Source organism: Panthera pardus, unplaced genomic scaffold, assembly GCF_024362965.1.
Source record: "Panthera pardus isolate Hobbes unplaced genomic scaffold, ASM2436296v1 HiC_scaffold_11, whole genome shotgun sequence".
NCBI lineage: Eukaryota > Metazoa > Chordata > Mammalia > Carnivora > Felidae > Panthera > Panthera pardus.
Window position 1 is genome coordinate 14,040,219 of NW_026526666.1, and position 22,887 is coordinate 14,063,105.

The window sequence follows — 22,887 nt, forward strand, 5'->3', positions numbered from 1 at the left end:
CAGGGTTCGAGCCCTGGGCAGAAGACTGTGGAATAGTCCTAGCCTTCCCCAGAGATGCTTTATTACATGGTTTCATCAGTCATCAGTGATTGGATCCTATGCCCATGCAAAGAGACAGGAACGTTGTGTTGTACACGGCAGACTGTTCCCCTTTTAGCAATGCAGTCAGATGGGGTGGGGACGAGTGGGTGCTTGGCTTCCCTGCCCGTGGGCAGGTTCTGAGATCCCAGCTGACAGAAACGAGAGCCTGACAAACCGGAAGGAAGGAATGTTCAAGAATCAGTGACCTCCATGTTCTGCAGCCGGCTTTCTAGGGGGACGTCTCTTGCTGCCCCTTTCTTTTTGCTGCCCTCATGCTGCTTCTTCTGCTTCTTTGATGGCTCCTGGTCAATGGGGGCAGGCTTCACAAAAGGGATCAGTTCTTGGAGACCTGGAAGAAGAGAGCCAATCAAATAACCTATCGTATCTCAGGAGTCAAAGCCCAAGGGCCTCTGGGGAGAGTTCCACAAGACAATGATCCCTATGAACAAAAGGGCACCCACGATGGCAACTGGTTTCATTAATTCTTTTCTTCCCCAGTCTGAATTTTAGCTGCACTTGAATGTCATACCTGTACTGGCTACTCTCTCAACTTTGCCCCCTGTAACGCCTAGCACCAGAGGATAGGCAGAGTCTGGGAACAAGAAAAGCTGGTACATTCTGAAAGGGGCTTGCCATGCAGAAGAGTATGAAGACAGAAGAGGAGGAAGATGGCCGGGCAGGGAGTTTTACCTGGCGGCATGAACTCCTTCAATTTCTCAGGCACAATAATGCCCTTCTCTGTCTGGTAGTTCTCCAGGATGGCGCAGATGGTGCGAGTGGTGGCGCACATCGTGGCATTGAGCATGTGGACAAACTCCACCTGTGAAGACAGGGTCCCCACAGGGAACACGAAACTCAGCCTGGTCTTACTCATGACCAGGAACCACCCACTCAGCCAGACTTCCCAACCGTAGATTTCCAAATCAAAATCATTATTGATCTTTTTCTGGATTTGAATTAAGATTCCTCAGGTCTCCATGAGCGACAAGTGGTAGGCCCCAGCAAATGGAGGAGAGCCAGGCCCTTTAGGGGGAGGAGGAAACTAACAAGGGGCCTCTCCCTTTTACCCCTTTCAAGTCCCTTCAAGACTTGGAAAACATTAGGGCCTGAGAATTGGGTTTGAAGAGATAAGCTTACAAACCCAGACCTTCTTTGGTGAGAGGGAAGACACTGCCTTCAACTTGTTTTCTATAGACAAATGGGGATTATCCTTTATCTGGAGTCACAGAAAACAAAGTCCAAAAGAGAAAAGCTAGAATTACCCTGTAGAATAGAGCTAGATTCAGGTTTCTATCTAAAAGGACTCAGGGCACCTGGGTGGCTCAGTTGGTTAAGCATCTGACCTTGCTCAGGCCATGATCTCACAGTTTGTGGGTTTGAGCCCTGTGTCGGGCCCTGTGCTAACAGTACAGAGCCTGGAGCCTGCTTCAGATTCTGTGTCTCCCTATCTGCCTCTCCCCTGCTGTCTCTCTCTCTCTCAAAAATAAACATTAAAAAAAATTTTTTTTAAAGGACTCAGTCCTGGGACGCCTGGGTGGTTGGGTAGTTGGGTCTGATTATTGATCTCAGCTCAGGTCATGATCTCACAGTTCTGTTCAGGAGACTGAGCTCCACATTGGGATCTGCACTGACAGCATGGAGACTGCTTGGGATTCTCTCCTCTCCTTCTCTCTGCCCCTCTCCCATGCACGCGCGCGCGCGCACACACACACACACACACACACACACACACACACACACTCTCTCTCTCTCTCTCTCTCTCAAAATAAATAAACTTAAAAAATACATACATACATACATAGACTCAGTCCTGATTCAGTAGAAGTCACTTTCAGGTTCCCTTTTTGGTCTAGACTGAGAAGCTCAGATTTTCCTATGATGATGGGATAGAACATACTCCAAGGACTGAGAAATAAGATGGACCTATTCTGCACAAGGGCCCTATTTCCTGCCTCCCCAGGGGCCGTCTACCTTGTCCATCATCTTCTTGGTTTGCCCGTATCGGATTCGGAGCCGGCGAGCCTGATAGTCTGTGCAGTTAGAACAGGAGACTAACTCACGGAAGGCTCCGGAGCCCGGAAACCAGGCCTCCAGGTCAAGCTTCTTACTGGCAGCATGATTCAAAGAACCTGTAAGGGAAAACCCCTAGAATTCATGAAGGAGGGATGGGATTTCACAAGACTGACCTTTAGCAAACCTGCAGAATTCCTTAATTTACATCCTCTCCCCACCCAGAAGTGAAATCACGCCCAGATATTCTTATCACCAAACACTCCCAAGTGATAAGAGTGTGATGTTTTAATTAATGTGGCAATTAATTGGATCGTGAGCTATTTTGCTCTGTGTGGCAGCCCTGCTGGTGAGGGTGGTGTTTGTGCGACGTGGGAAAGGGACGCTGATACCTGAGACAATATTCACAATGTGGTAAGGGATCCCCAAAGACTGGTAGAAGTCCTCTGCGGTAGCAATCATCTCTTCAAACATCTCCCATGACTTGTTGTCGTGTGGTGACGAGTAGACAAACTGTTCAATCTGCAGAGGAGGACCCAAGGAGACCATGACGACAGGACAGGGCTGAAGTGGGAGATATCTTTGCAGTGAAGACCTCTTCCCACACCCCTGGGAGTCAGGTGAGGCTGGGGCCCCACATGAGGTTGGCGCTGGACTGGACTGGGGCCGCAAGAACAAATGCTACGTGGAGCTCTTGCCCTGTGCACACCAGGTACTGTTCTAAGTACTTTATCCCATCAACTAGTTGAATCCTCACCGCAGGCCTAATGAGGGACGTGCTATTATTATCCTCCTTTTGCAGAGGAGAAAACTGAGCACAGAGAGGAGAAGCAGTTTATTCAAGGTTACACAGCTGCTAAGTGTTGGAGCTGGCGCTGGGACTCAGGCAGCCTGGTTCCAGAGTCTGTGCTCACAGCCACTCCAGCACGCACTTCTTAGGCAGAAACAGATGTAGGCGGCGAGAGGGAAGAGTGAAGCCGGGGTGGGTCCGAGTAACACAGATCGTGCCTCTCCTCTAACCACCCCGGAGAGATGCATGGAAGAAGGGTCCTACTCCTCACCCTGACCTGACCACTCACCTTCTCAAACTGATGGACTCGAAAGATGCCGCGGGTGTCTCGGCCATGGGAGCCCACCTCCTGGCGAAAGCAGGTGGACAGGCCGGCATACTTGATTGGCAGATCCTCGGGCCGCAGCCACTCGTCCCGGTGCAGAGCAGCTATAGGCTGCTCTGATGTGGCAATCAGGTATTTCTCATCATAGGAGTTGTCATCCGACTTTTCACTGCCTTTGCCAATCACCTGTAGGAGGAGGGACCTCTATTAGTTAAGAGTGAGGGGTGAGGACCTCAGCTAGAAGAAACCACAGGGAAGATTTGAGTGATGGGATGCGGAGAACTGACTTCAATCCCTGCCTGGAAGTGAGCAGGGGAAGCTAAAAAGACAAAAGAGGGAACAGGTCACTCCAAAAGGGGATCCCTAGCAGAGATCAAAGAAATGCAAATTAAAAGGAGGTAAGATATTCTGATAATATTTTGTTATCTATCTAATAAATGAGACCTTTATGAATAACGTATAGTGGCCAATGACGGTTGGCTGTGCTGGTAGCAGTATAAATGAATCCACTTGCCAAATGTTTGTTAGGTGTTTACGAAGTGCCAAGTTTGCCACTGCTGGGCAAAAGGAGACCCGGGCTCTGCTTTCGGGGTGCTTGTGAGTTAGTCTAGGATTATTCTCCTTAAAGAATCACTTTGGTGTTCAGCTGAAGAAAGTAACGCAGAAGAAAAAAAGGTAGAAACAGGGCAAAGTTCATTGTAACATGACTTAATGATGGCAAAAAAGGAAGCCCCCTAAATATTTCAACAAGGGAAGAGCCAACAATCCTACATCACAGCCATGTAATATTATGTAACCATTAAAAAATGATGGTTATGAAGACCACGAAGTAACACTGAAAAATGATTTTGATGTAATTCTGAAGCAATCTATATACATTGTGATTAGAAGTAGTGGAAAATGATAGATGTATGAAAAAAGCCCCCAAAAGGATATTAAAAATGTCAACTGTTGTATTAGGAATTGGGAAAGATGATGATTTCTCCCCATCATTTCCAAACTTTGTATTATTTTAATTTTAAAAAATGGAGGGAGGAAACTTCCTCTGGGTTAGTGCTGGGGGACCCGGAAGACTACGTTGCTACTTGACCATGGGAATTTAGCCTCTTATGAGGCTACCCACATACAACGTAGAAAAACTCCAGAGCTATGCAGTCTAATACAGTATAGCCACTAGCCATCAATGGCTCTTTAAATTAAATTAAAATTTTGGGGCGCCTGGGTGGCTCAGTTGGTTGAGCGTCCGGCTTCGGCTCAGGTCATGATCTTGCAGTCTGTGAGTTCGAGCCCCGTGTCGGGCTCTGTGCTGACAGCTCAGAGCCTGGAGCCTGCTTCGGATTCTGTGTCCCCATCTCTCTCTGCCCCTCCCCCGCTCATGCTCTGTCTCTCTCTGTCTCAGAAATAAATAAACATTAAAAAAAATTAAAAAAAAATAAGTTAATTAATTAAATTAAAATTTAGTTCCTTGGCTTGCACTAGCCACATTTCAAGTGTTCGATGGCCACATGTGGCTGGTGCTGCCAAACTGGATAGTAGATACAGAACATTCCCATCACTGCAGAGAGTTCTACTGGACAACGCTGCTCCAGAGAATTCACACACTGAGGTTATTAGGCAAGAAGTGCCAGCCCAGACTCTCACTACTGAGACCCGTGACTCTCCCTGTATATGGATCCAAGAAGCATCCGGAAAAGAGAGGGAGGGAGAATGCAGGAAACATAAAGGGCACTTGCCACCTAGTGTGCCTCTCATAATCCTCCATATAAGCTTCTCCCTGGTGTTACCTGAAGGGCATCCTTCTAAAGCTCTGTTAGTGATTATCCAATCTTGGGGTTGAGATAAGGAAAAAAAGAAAAGAGAAAACCGGTTTCAGCTGATACATGAACACATTCCTCTCCTCATTAAAAGAAAGAAAGAAAGGGAAGGGGCTCCTGAGTTAAGTGTTCGACTTCCGCTCAGGTCACGAACTCATAGTTTGTGAGTTCGGGCCCCACATTGGGCTCTCTGATGTTGGCACAGAGCCGGCTTCGCATCCTCTGTTCCCACCCCCCATTCTGGTCCTTCCCAACCTGTGTGTGTGCACACACTATCAAAAATAAACCTGTAAAAAATTTTAATTAGAAAGAAATTAAAAGAAAGAAAGAGAAGAGAGGAAGGACATCAAGGTTACACTAATGATCAGAGTTTAGAAAACATTTGCTTCCCAATGCATCTTGAATGAAAGCCTAACTAGAAGTCATCAATAGGACCCAGTGGGAAGAAGTTCTAATTATTAAACTCCTCTCTCTACCTAAGATAAGTCAAGTGAGCCCAAGAGCATTGTCTACCTCCTTCCCAGTAGGAGCAAAGTGGCCCCCTTCTCACAGAAGGAGGATGGGGGACAAGTGAAAAGTGGACTATGCTGTGAGGGGCAGCTGTTAGCAGAGACACTCTAGAAATTCTACGTGCTAGGCAGACTGCGGGTGCCACAGCTGGTGTTGGAGTCAGCTCATCAGAACGACCCTCTGACTCTCAACGTGAATAGCTCTGGCTCTCCCTGAGATGGTCCATGATTGGGAAAGAGTCACAACCCGGAAGCCACGTTCATCCCAAGGAAAATATGTCTCACCCTCCAGAAGCAACTAGTCTGGGGCTAGGAGTAGGAGGATACAGGAAGATCAGCCACTTCTATAATTTTCTTTTGTCCCAAGCACTCAAAAATGTGCTTCTTTTCAAAGCCCATGGTATTAAAGTATGCTCAATTTAGATAAATCATACAGATTATCTGGGGAAAGATAATATAGACTCTATGAACGCACTGTCCAGTATGGTAGCCACTAGACACCATGTAGCTATTTAAGGTAAAATTTAACAAAGATTAAAATTGTACTAGCCACATTTTAAGTGCTCAACAGCCATGATACAGAATATTTCCATCATCACAGCAAGTTCTACTGGTCAGCACTGCTCTGTATCTTTGAAGTTAAACATTGTAACTTAAGGCATTCTGCCACACTGCCTCAGGCTTACTCACCTTATACAGTTCTTCGTCAAACTGGCTGAGCTGTGCCACTTCCTGCATGACCTCCTTCCTCATGAAAAAGGGAGTATAAATGGGAGTGTAGCCCCGACTCCCCAAAGTGCGAAGGGCATACTGGATGAGCGCCTGTTCCAGGAATACCAGGACCCCCTAAAGGAGCAGAGACATGGCACTGTGTGATTGGGTTCTATCGGCATCATGTTTATCTGCTAGAACTTAACACTCAGAGGCAACTGGGGACACACAGGAGGCCAGCAAAGACCGTGAACCCCAACAGTTGACCCAAGAGATTCCTTCTTAACATCAATGCCCAGCACATCATCTAGGCACACTGTAAGGAGAAACAAAGCGAGGCAAAAAAGATTCTTTGTCCAGGGTGCACAGGAGGACTTTCTTGCAGTAACTCTCACGACACTGGACTCATGTGTATGGAGAGCACGTTTATGTATGTGTATATATGTACAGAATCTCCAAAATGATTTTCCCATGTTCCTCTGGAAGTCTTCCCTGAATTTATCTGCCCTCTGTCCCAACTACTCTGGGTTTGTTGCCTCTACCTACCTGTTCTCATAGTCCTCTGGGCCTATTCACACCCCAGCACTCATTGACTTGAGCTCGACTCTGTTGTGTGCTGGTCCAAGTACACTAAGCTCCTTAAAAGCAGACTGTTGCGATTCAGTCAGTGCAACATATATTCATAACAGAGGGTCACTTAGTGGCTTTTGTTCTAGGGGATCCTGATAAGCACTTTCCTGCCTCAGAAAGAGAACTGCATCTACTGCCAGTAAGTGTGCAGAAGAAAGACAAGAACAAGTGCTGGATTTGTGGGCTTCTTTAAGTAGGTTATGTTTTCTGCACATATTGTTTTTAGCTCCTTTTTTATAATCCCATCGCTATGGGTTCCTGACTCTTACCTTCAGGAAATACCCTCGACTTCCAGCCACCACGGCCCCCTTTTCGCCTTCAAAGCCATCTACCATCACCACCAGGTCCACGTGAGAGTACTTCTTCCTGACCGTACAGTCACCCCAGATCCTCTCGACTTTGTTGTCTGCATCCTAAGGAAAACAAGAACAGGAGAGAAAGATGCACAATCACTGAACCCCGCAACCTCCACCTTTCCACACCCCATTCCAAGAACAACCTAGAGCTTTGTGAAACTACTGTTGAACTCAAACACTAGGCTTTGGTCATTGTGTACAGAAACTAGAGAAGGGAATTTGCTAGAGAATCTGTGCTCAATAGAGAAATAATAATTCACAAATTCCTAGAAGCAATTATAGCCATGGAACTGAAATCATGAATTTCTAAGAGGTCTTTTTCTCACATTTTTTTACCCTTTTAAAGGACTCCTAGAGAATCCGCAACAGGACAACCCCCTCCCCCCCAATCAGCATTGCCTGGGGTGCAGAGGAGAATGTAGATTTTTTTTTTTTCCAGGTTCTCATTGGTCCTGGGGCCACACGAGGGCGGGCTCAGGGCCCTGACCTCCCGAGTCTCCCACCCCAGGCAGCAGTGAGTTTAACACTCGTTCACCAGGGAATGAATGAAAGAGGCACAGATGGGCCTAGCTACGGCTGGGGTGTCGGGGAACAAAGGCTGGGCTCAGAGCAGCTTTGTGTTGGGGAAGCTCCCACTCAGCAGGAAACTTTTATCATGCAGATTTCCCTTCAACCTGCAGCTTCTCAGCAGGGTGTGGGTGAGGGGTGAGGTTGATGTAGCAGATCCCTCCCACAGGACCCGCTGCTACCACAGGCAACACGCAGTGGAGGACAGCAGCCCGATTTAGAAGAGATTTCTGTGCCAGGAGTCTCCTCCTACCTGCTGTCTCTGCTACTTCCCGATCAGACAAGGATCTGACTCTTTCAATTCTCAATTGGTGGGCAGAGTGAATTTTACAAAAAGCCAGCTTCTGACACAAGGCATATTATACAGAGAGTGCCAGCATTTCCCTGTCCTCCTCCCGCCCTGCCCCATCCCCAACAGAGGCGAGCAGTGGAGGCAGCCGCCTGCTGTGACACCCACACCTACCTCGTCATTGCTGATGGGCACAGAGGGATGCAGAAGGTTCCCTATCTCTCGGAGGTTCTCAAACCGCTCTGCCTCCAACTTTACCCGCTCGGCATCACATTTTAGGATGGCTTCATCGATGAGGAGCCGGACTTTTTTGATTTGTGAGACTTTCAGGTTCTGTAGATGAACAGGCCAGGCCAGTACTCAGGCCACAGCAGGTCAAGGATACAGCAGGAATAAGATTCTGCTGCCCTATTGTGCTCTAATGACAATCCTTGTGACAGCATTTTAAAAATTAACAATGAAGGCTTTCAAAGAACCAGTTTATCTCTCTCTCTCTCTCTCACACACTCACACACACACACACACACACACACACACACACACACACACACAATCTTGCCTGTAAAAACTCATTGGAATTTTCTTTTGGGGTACCTAAGGCAGAGATGGATAAATTCTGGCCATTCTTCTCATTTCAGTACATCTCAGGGGTTTTAATACTGTAGCTCTTGTAAGAGCTCTTTCCCTTAACTTGTACTTTCTAGGGGTGCCTGGGTGGCTCAGTGGGTTGAGTGTCTGACTTCAGCTCAGGTCATGATCTCACAGTTTATGAGTTCAAGCCCGCTTTGGGCTCTGTGCTGACAGCTCAGATCCCGGAGCCTGCTTCAAATTCTGTCTCCCTCTCCCTCTGCCCCTCCCCCCCGCTCACGTGTTCTCTCTCTCTCTCTCTCAAATAAATAAACATTAAAAAAAAAAACAACTTGTACCTTCTAATATTCCTAATTAAAACAACTTAGCACTCTTACATACTACATTTAACTGTTCCCTAGAAAGATTATAAATTTGTTAGGAGCAAGAGACCCTGTCTTAAGCTTATTTTGTATTCCTTCTTCCAAGTGTTTCAAACTGATTTCTTGGGGCTGGGGAGCCCTTAGCAGGTTGGCCTGGACAGGAATAGGACCCCCAACCTAGCCCTTCAAGCGCAGCAACTCTGCTTTTGTGTATTTATTCCCTTGCTACGCTTTTGTGTTACAGGTTTTAAGAAAAGGTTCGATGACTAAAAAACTTGAAAATTACTCCCCTAGGTTCACTGTTGGGAATATTTAGCGAATTCCAGCAGACTGAAAAATTCCTGGACGTTGTGAAAACAGGTTCTATAAACCAAACATAGCTCAATTCCTTTTTTCTCTTCTTCCTACTCTCAACTTTTCCATTCCATCTGTCTCCATCTCTGCGATGTAACAAACACTCAGGTGGAGAGTGCAACAAGAGCGGACGGGGCCACTTCCCGCTGCACACATTCAACGGTGCACAGTGCTATGTGGGGCAGAGTGTGAGCACTTGCTTGTCTGGGAATAAAGTTACAATGAAAGAACAGAAATCCAGCTTAGAAAAGGAAAGGACAATAACTTACAGCTAAAGTGTCTGCAGTGAGGTCATCAAGATTTAATACATCCTCCGGAATGGACTCATCCCCCACTGGCTCTTTTTTCTGCAGGGACAACAAAACAAAACAATATATTAAATGAAAGAAAAATTTTGACATAGTTTTAGAAGCGCACACCAAATTAGTATATAAACTAATCTAAAAGCTGCAACACATAAGAGGGAAAATTAGTAAACTGGAAGTGAGAAATCAAAGTTTCAAGTCCTTATTCTACCACTCTCTAGCTTTTTGATCCTCGCCAGATCAATTAACCCATCGGGGTCAGAGGGCTGACACCAACAGGAACGTGAGAAGAATGTCTGCCCTGGACATGAGGGGTTATGGACACCAAGAATGTGTGAAAATGCTCATACCATTGCTCAGTGGTGGGGCAGGTGCCTGGGTGTGAATTTGTGAATTCTGGTCAACTTCCTAGGAACAATCCCAGCACTGAGCACCGGGGGTAAAGGGAAAAAATGGATGTGATGATAGAATATTAGGATGCCAAGGAAAACAAAATTTTTAAGGAAAAAAGTCACCAAATCTGGAACTAAGTTTAAAGCAATCAATGCAGTGTGGCAAAACGGCAGAATGTGCCCAGGGCTAGGTTTTCTATTCTCTGGTTTCTCTTCTCCTGTTCTTTATGATAGTCTGCCAAATTGTTTCCAATCCTTGCCCAGAGCCATGAAGAAAATAATTTTAGGAGTCAAACTCTTCCCAAATGAAAAGCAGTAAGGGACACCTGGGTGGCTCTGTCAGTTAAGTGTCTGACTCTCGGTTTTGGCTCAGGTCATAATCTCTTGATTCGAGTTTGAGCCCTGCATCTGGCTCCACACTGACAGTGCAGAGCCTGCACTGGATTCTCTCTCCCTCTCTCTTGGCCCCTCCCCCACTCACTCTCTGTCTCTCAAAATACATAAATAAACTTAAAAAAAAAAAAAGAGCTAGGGGCGCCTGGGTGGACCAGTCGGTTGAGCGTCTGACTTTGGCTCAGGTTATGATCTCATAGTTCATGGGTTCAAGCCCCGTTGGGCTCTGTGCTGACAGCTCGGAGCCGGGAGCCTGCTACAGATTCTGTGTCTCCCTCTCTCTCTGCCTCTCCCCGGCTCGCACTCTCTCTCTCAAAAATAAATAAACATTAAAAAAAAATTTTAAAAAAGGAGTTAAAGAAAATTATCAAAGGCCATTATAACAGGGTATGTAAAACCTCAGCAAAACTTGCACAAAAACAAGGTGAGATTCAGAGCCTGTTTTACAACTACAAATCATGTACAATATCCTAAAGATTTCTTTAAATTCTATACATAAAACAATAGGCAATTACGTTTATACAACCTCATATACCACTGCACAAAACTGAGTCATAAGAAAGAACCAAATCTTTCGAGGGTAAAGTGTAGAAATCCTTTAGATTTATTACACAATCACATACACCAAAGTGAAAAGCCAGGATGCTAACCATAACTCACATCCTTCAGTGACTCAAGCAAACTCATCTTAAAAAGTGGCTAAAGTCCAGGGGCGCCTGGGTGGCTCAGTCGGTTAAGTGTCCAACTTCAGCTCAGGTCACGATCTTGCAGCCTGTGGGTTTGAGCCCTGCATCCGGCTCTATGCTGACAGCTCAGAGCCTGGAGCCTGCTTTGGATTCTGTGTCTCCCTCTCTCTGTCCCTGCCCCATTCCCACTCTGTCTCTCTCTCAAAAATAAACATTTAAAAAAAAAAAAAAAAAAAAAAGGCAGCAAAAGTCTGAAAATACCAGAATGAGTCTTGTTAAGTACAAGCATAGACTACTGAGGTAGGAAAAAATGGCCTCAAATCTCAAGGTTTTCCATATCTAGTAGCCAAGATAGGCTGAGGCTCCTTGCTATCTGATAATTCCTCTGGGTAGCAAATTCAAGTTCCAGGTTCAAGTTCTGGGCCTGGAACTAACTTACGATGCGATTTTAGGAAAGCCCCTTAATTTCCTAAACCTATTCTCTTACCCTTTTAATAAGGTTGACAAATATACTATACTCTAGGTTTGCAGCAAATTCCAAAACCAAAATGAGATGTACATAAAAGGTTTTTCAATACTTTCCAGCGCTATACAAATTAAAGCACTAAGACCATTCTAATGGACAGTAAGGGAGAACACTCGTTGCGGGACTACAGTAAAGGGATCTAAGAATGCTACTGCAAATGAAAACACTTCCATCTTCTTGCTAGGATAATACTTGGCTGACACTATATATACGCCCCAAAGAATACAGACAGGAGCATACACTGGAATTAGCATAATTATGGGGCCTCTGACATGCAAATGATTAAGCATCATGAGTCCCAAAGGAAGAAAACTATATGATCATTGATACCAATTTCCACAGCCAATCACAAGCTGAAAGTGTAACAAGATACTGTTAGAGAGAAGGATTCAGATTATCACGAAGTGTAACGTGCTAGAATCCGGAAGAACTCTTTTTGTTATGCTCTTTACTAGCTCAGGTTCCAAAATTTCATGTTTTGGTTTAGTTTAGAGGTTTACAACTTAAAAACGAGACAGATTTTAGGGAACATTTAATATGTTTTTTAAATATGATTAAGGGGATGTGGCGCTTGGGTGGCTCAGTTGGTTAAGTGTCTGACTTCGGCTCAGGTCACAATCTCACAGTCTGTGAGTTTGAGCTCTGCATCGGGCTCTGTGCTGGCAGCTTGGAGCCTGGAGCCTGCTTCGGATTCTGTGTCTCCCTCTTTCTCTGCCCCTCCCCCATTTATGCTCTATCTCCCTTTCTCTCAAAAAGAAAAGAAAACATTCTGGAGCACCTGGGTGGCTCAGTCGGTTAAGCATCCGACTTCAGCTCAGGTTATGATCTCACAGTTTGTGGGTTCAAGCCCTGGGTCAGGCTCTGTGCTGACAGCTCAAAGCCTGGAGCCTGCTTCAGATTCTATGTCTCCCTCTCTTTCTGACCCTCCCCCGCTCATGCTTGGTCTCTCTCTCAAAAATAAACATTAAAAAATTTTTTAAAAATAAATATAACAAAACTTTAAAAAAATTTTTTAAAAACGATTAAGGGGATAAGAGGACTTTTTTTTAAATGAGTAAATCTTTCATTCTTTTTTTAAATTTATAAAAGATTATTTATTTATTTATTTATTTATTTATTTATTTATTTATTTATTTATTTTTGAGAGAGAGAGAGAGAGAGCATAAGCACCAGCAGGAGAGGGGCAGAGAGAGAGGGAGACATAGAATCCGAAGCAGGCTCTAGGCTCTGAGCTGTCAGCACAGAGCCCGACGTGGGACTTGACTGCACAAACTGTGAGATCATGACCTGAGCTGAAGTTGGACATTCAATCAATGAGCCACCCAGGTGCCGCGAGGATATTTCTGAAGAAAGATTAAAAACATCAACTATTCTGGATACCAAAGCAAGCCCAAGCTGAAACTTAACATTCTCCAAGCAAGGAAAGAGTTTTTGGATGAAAACCAGTAACTACTTGCCCTCTGTTGTTACTTGCACTTGCTGAAGAACTACAATGTTGTAGGCATTGTGCCAGGTTCTCCATATTTAAAAACTTTAGTTCTTCCAGTTCTGTTCTGTAGGTGAATGTTAACACTGACATTTCACACATGAGAAAACCGAAGCTCAGAAGTGTACTTGGCTGAAGCCACACAGCTAGCAATCCAGGATCTGAACTCCTTATCTGTGCTCTTTTCATTAAATAGCACGATGACACTGAGACAAAGAATCTCAAGTCCACCATAAGAAAACCTTTCTGGCACTGTAGGTTGAGCTTAAGAAATAACTGGACAAGGGGCGCCTGGGTGGCTCAGTCGGTTAGGCAGCCGACTTCAGCTCAGGTCATGATCTAGCGGTTCGTGAGTTCGAGCCCCATATCGGGCTCTGTGCTAACAGCTCAGAGCCTGGAGCCTGCTTTGGTTTCTGTGTCTCCCATTCTCTGCCCCTCCCCCACGCACGCTCTGACTCTGTCTCTCTCTCTCTAAAAAATAAACATTAAAAAAAATTTAAAAAACAAGAAATAAGTGGACAAGATTACTGGTGGAATTTATATTCTTATTATAAGAACAAAATAGACAATGGGGCGCCTGGGTGGCTCAGTCAGTTGGGCGCCTGACTTCGGCTTGGGTCATGCATGATTTTGCAGTCCGTGGGTTCGAGCCCTGCATCGGGCTCTGTGCAGACAGCTCAGAGCCTGAAGCCTGACTAAGATGTTGTGTCTCCCTCTCTCTCTCTGCCCCTCCCCCACTCACACTCTGTCTCTCAAAAATGAATTAAAATGCATTAAAAAAAGTAAAGAAAAAAAAAAAAAGAACAAAATAGACAACGAATGAGCCATGTGGCAAGAATCTTATCTTGCTGCAGACTGAATGTCTGTGTCCTCCCAAAATCTGTATGTTGAAACCTAATCCCCAGTGTGATGGTATTTGGAAGTGGGGTCTTTCAGAGTAAATTAGACCGTGAAGGCAAAGCCCTCATCAAAGAGATTAGTGCTCTCCTTATAAGAGACCCCAGAGAGCTCTTTTCTATCATGTGAGGATACAACAAGAGGCCTGCCTATGAACCAGGAAGCGGGTCCTCACCAACATGGAATCTGCCAGCCCCTTGATCTTGGACTTACTAGTCTCCAGAACTGTGAGAAATAAACTTCCCTTGTTTATAAGGCGCCCATCTATGGTACTCTGTTATAGCAGCCTGAAAGGACTAAGACATATCTGAAGACAGAAGATGGACTCACCTTTCCCTGAAGGTGCCTCTTAGTTCCCTTCCCCACTTCCTTCTTTTATTTTTAAAATATTTTCCCCTGGTAAGAAATTCAGTATCTCCTAGAATTAGGTGCCAAGAATTAAGTACCTCCTAGAATTAGGTACTAAGTTAGACACTACATGAGGGTTAACCAAGAGCAAGATGAAACCCCTCTGCTCAAGTTCTCAAGGCTGTTACCATTCTCTCACCTTCATTTTCTCCCCAATTGTCTTGCTGCATAGGTTCTTCAGCTTGTTCAAGTTGTCTGCCCGAAATCGGCCTGAAGAAGAAAGAATCCAAGAATATACCAAAGACATGCGCATAATTAAAACATCCCCCTCTCTTAATCATGGACCTTTAGGCAGAGCTAAAGGATCTCATGAAGCTGTGAAATCTTACAGCTTTAGAGCCCCCAATTTAGTTGGCATGTAGTGGTGACAATAGGATTACCTCAGCATTTGATGACTAGGAAAAGTCCCTTCTGGGACTGAAATTAGAAAGTATCACAAGCTGGATAATGTCACAGTAGAATAACACATCTGAGAAACCTGGAAAAAACTCAAGTAACTATAACTTGCTCAATTATCTTAAAAGCCACTTAAAGAAACTCTGTGATATGTGCTAGACTCTAGAAAGAGGGCAGTCTTGTTTCTAGTCCCATGAACTTGTGCCAAAAATGGTTAATGTTATTCCCTTTGCTCTGACATAAATCTCACCTGCGGCCTTGAGAGTAAGTTTCTTAAATTTTTTTTTTTAATGTTTATTTATTTTTGAGACAGAGAGAGACAGAGTGTGAGCATGGGAGGGGCAGAGAGAGAGGGAGACGGAATCCAAAGCAGGCTCCAGGCTCTGAGCTGTCAGCGCAGAGCCCAATGCAGGGCTCAAACTCACAAACCATGAGATCATGACCTGAGCCGAAGTCGGATGCTCAACAGACTGAGCCACCCAAGTGCCCTGAGATTAAGTTTCTTATACTTTAGTTTCTTTTGGGGAAGACAGTGCACTAATCAGCCTATAGGGGTACTGTGGCCCAAATTAGCATGTCAGTATTGTGGTTCATTAGTCTAATTAGCAAAAGTTGGACCACTTGAATCTAAGCCTGAGTAGCAATACAGCAAAAATCAAGTTTTTGATAGGTGAAATGATGACTAGAAATGAGACAGCACCTAGGTAGCTATTTTCTAAGGTTTTGCTGAACTTGAGCTAATAAACTTCAGCACAAAATGATGTAACTACTTTCTCATTCACTTATATTGATTAGAGAGATAGGAACAGAAGAGTGGTCACCAGGGTTGGAGGGGAGAGGGGAAAACAGAATGGACTACAAAGGGGCAGTAAGAGGGTCTCTGTGGTGATGGAACCGTTCTGTCCTGAGTGTGGCAGTTGTTATACAAACTTACACATGGGATAAAGTCGCATAGAACCACACACACACACACACACACACACACATACAAAGTGCATGTAAAACTGGTGAAATCTGAATAAGGTCTGTGAATTGTGGCAATGTCAATTTCTTGGCTTTAATATTGTACTAGCTATGCTAGATGTTGTCATTGAGGAAAACTGGGTGAAGGGTACACAGGACCTTCTTATACTATTTTTGCAACTCCCTGTGAATCTGTAACTATTTTGACATAAAAAGGTTTTAAAATTTTTATTTAGTCCCTATTTGCAAGGCCCTATGTTAAGTGCTGGCAATATAAAAGAAAATATCATGCTAGGTGTTGAAAAGAAAGAAAAGACAATGAAAAATAATATAACAATGCTGAATGTTTCAATCAATGAATATAGCATATCCCTTCATTATCTTTAATTTCTCAGGAATGTTTTGTAGTTTTCAGTGCAGGGATCTTGAACATCATTTATTAAAAGTATTCTAGATATCAGTGCTTTTTAATTATTATTTGTATCTAGAAATATCATTGGGGCGCCTGGGTGGCTCAATCGGTTAAACACCTGACTTCGGCTCAGGTCATGATCTCATGGTCCATGAGTTCAAGCCCTGCGTTGGGCTCTGTGCTGACAGCTCAGAGCCTGCAGCCTCTTTGGATCCTGTGTCTATTTTTGAGAGAGAGAGACAGAGCGTGAGCAGGGGAGGGGCAGAGAGAGAGGGAGACACAGAATCTGAAGCAGGCTCCAGCGTCTGAGCTGTCAGCACAGATCTGGCCCAACGTGGGGCTTGAACTCGCAAGTGGTGAGATCATGACCTGAGCTGAAGTCCGACGCTCAGCTGACTGAGCCACCCAGGCACCCCAACATAAAAAATGTTTTTAAAAATCAAAAAAAAAAAAAGAAATATCATTGATTCTGTACATTACATACAGTGATCTTGCTAAATTTAATTCTAATAGTTTAGATGCTGCATACACAATCGAGTTATCTGCAAAAAATGACCACTTTAATTCTCTTTTTTACTGAGGTATAATTGACATATCTTACATTACTTATGTGTACAACATAATGATTTGATACTTGTATACACTGCAAAATGATTACCACAGTAAATCTAGTTACCATCTGTCATCACATTCTATTCCAATCCTTTATTTCTTTTTCTTGCCTTGTATTAGACTGTCTAGAACCTCTAGCAGGATGTGGATTAGAAGTGGTGACAGCAGATATCTTTGTCTTGTTCCCAACCTCAGGGGAGAAGCATTCAGTACTTCATCATTAAGAACATTAGCTATAGGCTTTTTGATAAATACCTATTATCAGATTAAAGTAGTTCCTTCTATTCCTAGCTTGCTGCATGGGAAAAATGAACTTGATCTCTATCTCACATCATACACCAAAATCAACGTGAGATGAATCATCCATCTAAATGTGAAAGGCAAGGTAATACAACTTCTAGAAAAAATATTGGAGAAACTCTTCAGGAACTTGGGATATGAAAAGACTTCCTAAACAGAACACAGGAAGCATAAACTATAAAGAAGAGATCAATAAACTAGACTCCATAAAAATTAATTTCTAGGGGCGCCTGGGTGGCTCAGGCGGTTAAGCGGCCGACTTCGGCTCAGGTCATGATCTTGTGGTCCATGAGTTCGAGCCCCACGTCGGGCTCTGTGCTGACAGCTCGGAGCCTGGAGCCTGTTTCGGATTCTGTGTCTCCCTCTCTCTGACCCTCCCCCGTTCATGCTCTGTCTCTCTCTGTCTCAAAAATAAATAAACGTTAAAAAAAATTAAAAAAAAAAAAAAAAAAATTAATTTCTATTCATTAAATGACTGAAAGAGTGAGAGGCAAGTCACAAACTGGGAGAAAATATGTGCAATACATACATCTGACAAGGTCTTATATCCAGAATGGATAAAGAATTTGTACAAATCAATAAGAAAAAGACAAACAAATAATAATTTGTCAACATCCTTGAACAGACACTTCTTAAGATAGACTATGCAAGTACTAAGAGGTTTATGAACAGGTGCTCAATATCTTTAGTCATCAGGAAAATTCATATTAAAACCACAATGAGATACCACTACAAATCCACCAGAATGGCTAAAATTAAAAAGACTGCCAATACTAAGGGCAAGAATGTAGAACAACTAGAACTCTTCTTTTGCTAGTGGGAGTGCTCACTGCTATGACTACTTTGGATAACTATTTGGTAATATCTACTATCTCTAAACATGTCCCTACCTCATGATTTAGCAACTCTACTCCGGGGCATATACCTAACAGAAATGAGTGCTTATGTCTACCAAGAGACACACAAAACAATGTTCATAGCACCTTATTCATAACACCCTTAAATCGGTAGTAATCCAAATGGCCATCAGTAGAACTGATTGGAGTATTTATATGATGATTGGTATATTTGCATAAGGGAGTACTGTACAGCAATGAAAAAGAACCAACCACTGCTCCACATGAAAAGATGGAACAATCTTATAGGCATAATTTTGAGAGAAAGAAGGCACATACAAAAGTGTATATGCTATGTAAACCCATTTATATTAAGTCCAAAATCAGGCAAAATTAATTTATGGTGACAGAGGGCAGAATACTGGTATTTTTGGAAGGGGCACGTGAGAGACTGCTGGGATGCTGCGAATGTCTTTGATCTTGATCTGGATGGTGGTTACACAGGTATACAGATTTATAAAACCTATTAAGCTGCACATTAAAATTTGCATACTTTACTGAATATATTACATCTCAATAAAAATAAGCTTAGAAAGGTTGTGTATCAAAATAGTGTAAACGCCACAACAAGATACATGAGATACAGAGAACACTCAACAAATGAGGTAGTACTATGGGAACAGAGTTGGTTTAGCAAAGAGGGCTGATGGAAGTGGGGGCAGCAGCCTGGTAAGGAATATTCCAAGAAGAGGCAATAATCACAGGTGTGTGAAAGAGCATACAGGTAGCATAACAAGGCTAGAACAAAGAGTGGAGGGCATATGTTGGAGAGTGACAGAAGATGAGGCTAGGAAGACATGTGGAGCTTTGTAAATTATGTTAAGTAATTTGCATTTTTATGCTTTAGGGCAACACTGTCTGATATGGTAGCCGCTAGCTACCTGAGGCTATTGAGGATACGAAACATGGCAAGCCCAAATTGAGATATACTGTACATGTAAAATATACATCGGATTCTGAAGACTTGTGAAAAAGAAAAAGGATGTAAAATATCTGAGTTTTTATACTGATCATATGTTGAATATTAATTTTTTATATATTGGGTAATATAATATCTTGCTAAAATTAATTTCCTAGGGCGCCTGGGTGGCTCGGTTGAGTGACCAATTCTTGATTTTGGCTCAGGTCACGATCCCAGGGTCATGGGATGGAGCCCTGTGCCCGGCTCCGTGCTGAGTGTGGAGTCTGCTTAAGATTCTCTCTTTCCCCACTGCCCCTCTTCCCTGTTTGCACACACTCTCTCTCCAAAATAAAATTTTAAAAAATTTTAATTTCTTGTTTTTCTTTCCCTTTTTAGGTGACTACCAGAAAATTTACAATCACACATGTGACTCACATTATATTTCCATCAGACAGCGCTGCTTTAAGGTAAGAATGCCACTGCAAGACTTAAATCTGGATGTAAAATGATTAGATTTAAACTACAAAAAGATTACATGTTCTGGATGTGGCCCTGCACTAGGTGACTCTGGGGTGAAGCTGAAAGCAGTTAGAAAGTTCTCCCAATGAGAAGGACCTGGCTTAAGGCGTGTGCAGTAGGGTTAAGTGGAAATAACTTCAACAGTTGGTAAAGAGAAATCTCGTGCAGGAGTGCACAGGCTAGATAGAATTCCTGTAATTAGTAGCAGATTTCAAGATACACTGAAATATAGTTGCTTTGGAAATAGTCGAGACAAATGCTTATCAGATGTCCAAATGTGTCCTTGCCATATTACTCTTTATTAAAAAGAAGAAATCCTAGTTTGAATCCTTGGAGTTAGAAGAGTTGTGGTCAACTCCGATGTGATACTATGACTCCAAGTTGTATCAGACATCTATGTTCCACACAAAGCCCTCGTGGCAAGTCTTGCAAGTCTACAGGCAGACAAATAGGTATACTTGTGAAGCCTGCTGTGTCCTCATTCAGGGAACATGATCTGAGTTTTTAATGTGGCTCTGGGTTACAAGTCCTTGTTGCAGCCAATAACAAAAGAACCCCAACCTCTGATCTGAGGTTCAGACGTAAAAGAACCTCGATGTAAGATCTGTTGATGTCCAATTTGGGCAGCCAGTGACTTGGGAAACATCATGAACTTTTGGCTGCAAAGAAAGTATTTGGAAGGGATGTCGGGTAGAAAAGAATCAAATCAACAGGTATGTTGAAAATAAACTACATAAACTGTTTTTCATACAGAAGGGCATAGTGGCCTGAACACAGAAACTATTTGTGAATTCAATAAACCTTTGTCAAACCCTCGCTAAGAACCAGGTACAGTGCTAGGTATTGGGATTAAATGTATACATGTGTATATGTATATCCTGTATGTATATGTATACCCTAGCTACTAGGACATACCAGGTGAATAAAACAACCTTGTCCCCAAAGAACTCATCCCTTCACCACATATCCACTCATCATGTAAGGGGCAGAATTTCCTGTGGACGTGCATGTTACAGACAAGAGACTAACACATTCAAAGTCTTTAACGGCTGACACAAAATCTGATACTTCTGACTTCTGATTCAGTAAAAGTGTCCAGTCTAGTTTTTTTCTTCCATTTAATTCCATTGCAACTTAAAAATTCAGATTTACATGTGAATCGGTGGTGGGATCTCACAGTCAAATACCACATTAGAATGAATGAAGACTACAGAATTAGCAGACAACAGGAATTAATCAAATACTCTTTTCCTACCCTATACCCTGATAAATTTAGGAAAATCAATTTCCCTAATAGAAATCCACCAGATTTTTGGATAGCAAGTGCCTTTGCAGCGTGCTGTCATAAAACCTGGCCCTCAGCTGGTTGCAGACTTATTGCATCAGACAAAAAAAAAAAAAGAGTCACATGTGCTTGACAGCTTCCGGCCAATCAGTGACTACTCCAGTTAATCCAGGCAGAGGTTGATAGGCAGAGGGTTCTCTGGTTTTATTTAGCTTCACGAAAGATGCCCGGATCAGTTCCAGGTTCTAGACCAACTCTGCTAACGTCTTTTCCGGAAAACTTGCACATATCACAATTAAACAGCCTTAATAGTTACAAGCTTGTTCTTGCCTCACCTCGCTTCTCTCCCCATGTCCGGTCAACTACGGAAAAGTCTTTCCTCGATTCTTACAGGTATGCCTGCAGGTCAGAGGGATGACCTTCCCCAAAGCTCGGAGATCTTTGTTTTTAGCCAGGAGCGGCTGCCTAAGTCTCAAAATACTTCCAATATGGGTGGACTGAAACTATTACGCTGCAAACGTGACTCAGTCTCAGGCTGGAGCCTTAGATCCTATCAAATTAGAGGGACACCACTCGGGGCTTACGGAAGATGAGAAAGGGACCTAAAGCGACCAAAGACAGGTGTTAGGAAAGGGGACCCTCTCACCCCAAACCTCCCGCTCTAGCTTTCTTCTGGCTACCCTTGCCGCAGGAAGGCTTGACAGCTCTTGATGCGCACGCGCCATGCTCCTCCCCAGCCGACCAGAGCCGCACAGAGCACGCATGGAAGGCAGCTCCCACCACCCGGGCGGAGGGAAATGGTGGGACGGTCCCGGCTCGCCCCGTGCGTTTTAGGGGATAGTGAGAGCCTCGGAGTCACCGCAACCAGGGAGGGGACTGACGAGGGGCAGAAGCTGTGGTCTCAGGAGCGGTAACGAGATCAGAGAGATGAAGTTGGTATTAGAACCGTGGGACACCCTGAGCGTCCTGGTACTTACATCGTCGCCACTCGCCGTCTGCCTTCACCAGCTGATCTACTAGTCCCGGGTCCTTGAAGCGCTTCTCCTGCGTCTCTCGGATGAGGGCTGGGTCCCCTCCTTTATCTACCCGAAACAAATCCAGATCCAGCACCATCTTTCCTGCTCTCGGGCCACACTATGGGATGTGAAGAACGTATGACCGCAGCCACTGACCGCCGCACTGCGCCGGCGCGCTGACCCGCCCTCCCCGCGCAGGCGCGGCCGGAGGGCGCAGGCGCCCCCTCTCGGCCGGAAGGAGCTGTGTCGGAGACTGGGCCGCGGATAGGAAGGTGGAGTGTTTGGGCGTGGGTTTTTTAGGTCGTGCGCAGGTCCGGTCTGGTTCATGGGCTTTGTCTCTGTCTGTCCCAGCGCTGATTGTAGGGTCTCTGGTTGTCCCATGAAAGCGAGTGCCTCAGTTTCCTCATGTTAAAGGGCATATCTCAGTGTAGGCAGAGGCCTGCCAATATGGTCTCTGGCGTCTGGAAGCTGGAGCTTCCAATAGATGCCAGTTTTTGTCTTGCAAGGATGGTTCCTAAGACTGGACCATCTCCCTGAATTTCTGTTCTCTTCTCCATCTTGTGACAAGACTATGGTTACATATTTTAGTCTCTGTTTTAGTCTCATGTTAAAGTCCTGAAGGTTGGTAGCAGGAGATTCCTGTTTTCCTGCTAAGATACCTTTCCTAACCGGATTATTGAGTAAACCATATTGTCCTGTTACCAACCTTTAGGATCACAGGATTGGAAAAGTGCAGTTGAAATAGTTGAGAGACATGAAGAGACTCTAACAAAGAGGAAAGTATTTAGCAGATATGAAGGCAGTACAAGGTGTTGAAGTCACATATTGGGTCCTTGAACAAAGATTTCACCATATTTTCATTTTAATAATGTAAAGGCCTTTACAGTGAAATATTGTGGTTGCTGATTGGAGCCAAAGTTATCAAAAAGCCCTCCTGGTAACAAGAGATTATATGGAGGATTTGGGAATAGACGGTCTGTTCACCCCATCCTCTACAGAGATTTTAGAGCCCCACCGCCCCAATGCCCCACCAGCTGACTATGCTAAGACCTCCTTGGTCTTATGGCATGTGCATGGGCTTCTGTGATGAGGATATGGCATTGCTCTC

General features: G+C 44.1%; 1 protein-coding gene and 1 long non-coding RNA gene across 3 annotated transcripts in view; one reads left to right on the plus strand and one right to left on the minus strand.

The window, feature by feature from the left end:
• SARS1 (seryl-tRNA synthetase 1) lies at positions 1-21,954 on the minus strand. The gene is made up of 11 exons (XM_019457728.2): positions 21,741-21,954; positions 14,619-14,689; positions 9,656-9,733; positions 8,257-8,415; positions 7,140-7,283; positions 6,220-6,375; positions 3,171-3,392; positions 2,484-2,613; positions 2,053-2,210; positions 772-901; positions 1-430 (listed from the first exon to the last, which is right to left on the minus strand). Exons 1-11 carry the CDS (start codon positions 21,874-21,876, stop codon positions 273-275), a joined length of 1,542 nt encoding a protein of 513 aa, XP_019313273.1. The 5' UTR covers positions 21,877-21,954; the 3' UTR covers positions 1-272.
• Positions 20,917-22,887, plus strand: part of LOC109271984 (uncharacterized) — an 8,032-nt gene continuing 6,061 nt past the window's right edge. The window contains exon 1 of one of the 2 annotated variants that reach the window (XR_008418257.1): positions 20,917-21,156. This is a non-coding gene — a long non-coding RNA (uncharacterized LOC109271984). Of the gene's footprint in view, positions 21,157-21,941; positions 22,052-22,887 lie in introns of those variants that run through there. The other variant, XR_002082199.2, reaches the window with a different exon arrangement.

What these genes read in the sequence shown, in the direction of transcription:
- SARS1 (XM_019457728.2), bottom strand. Translation starts at nt 21,876, where the DNA reads ATGGTGCTGGATCTGGATTTGTTTCGGGTAGATAAAGGAGGGGACCCA. An exon ending in AGACGGCGAGTGGCGACGAT is followed by an intron (nt 14,690 to 21,740) that starts GTAAGTACCAGG and finishes TTTCTTCTTCAG; the next exon opens with GCCGATTTCGGGCAGACAAC. An exon ending in TGCCCATCAGCAATGACGAG is followed by an intron (nt 7,284 to 8,256) that starts GTAGGTGTGGGT and finishes TGTTTTCCTTAG; the next exon opens with GATGCAGACAACAAAGTCGA.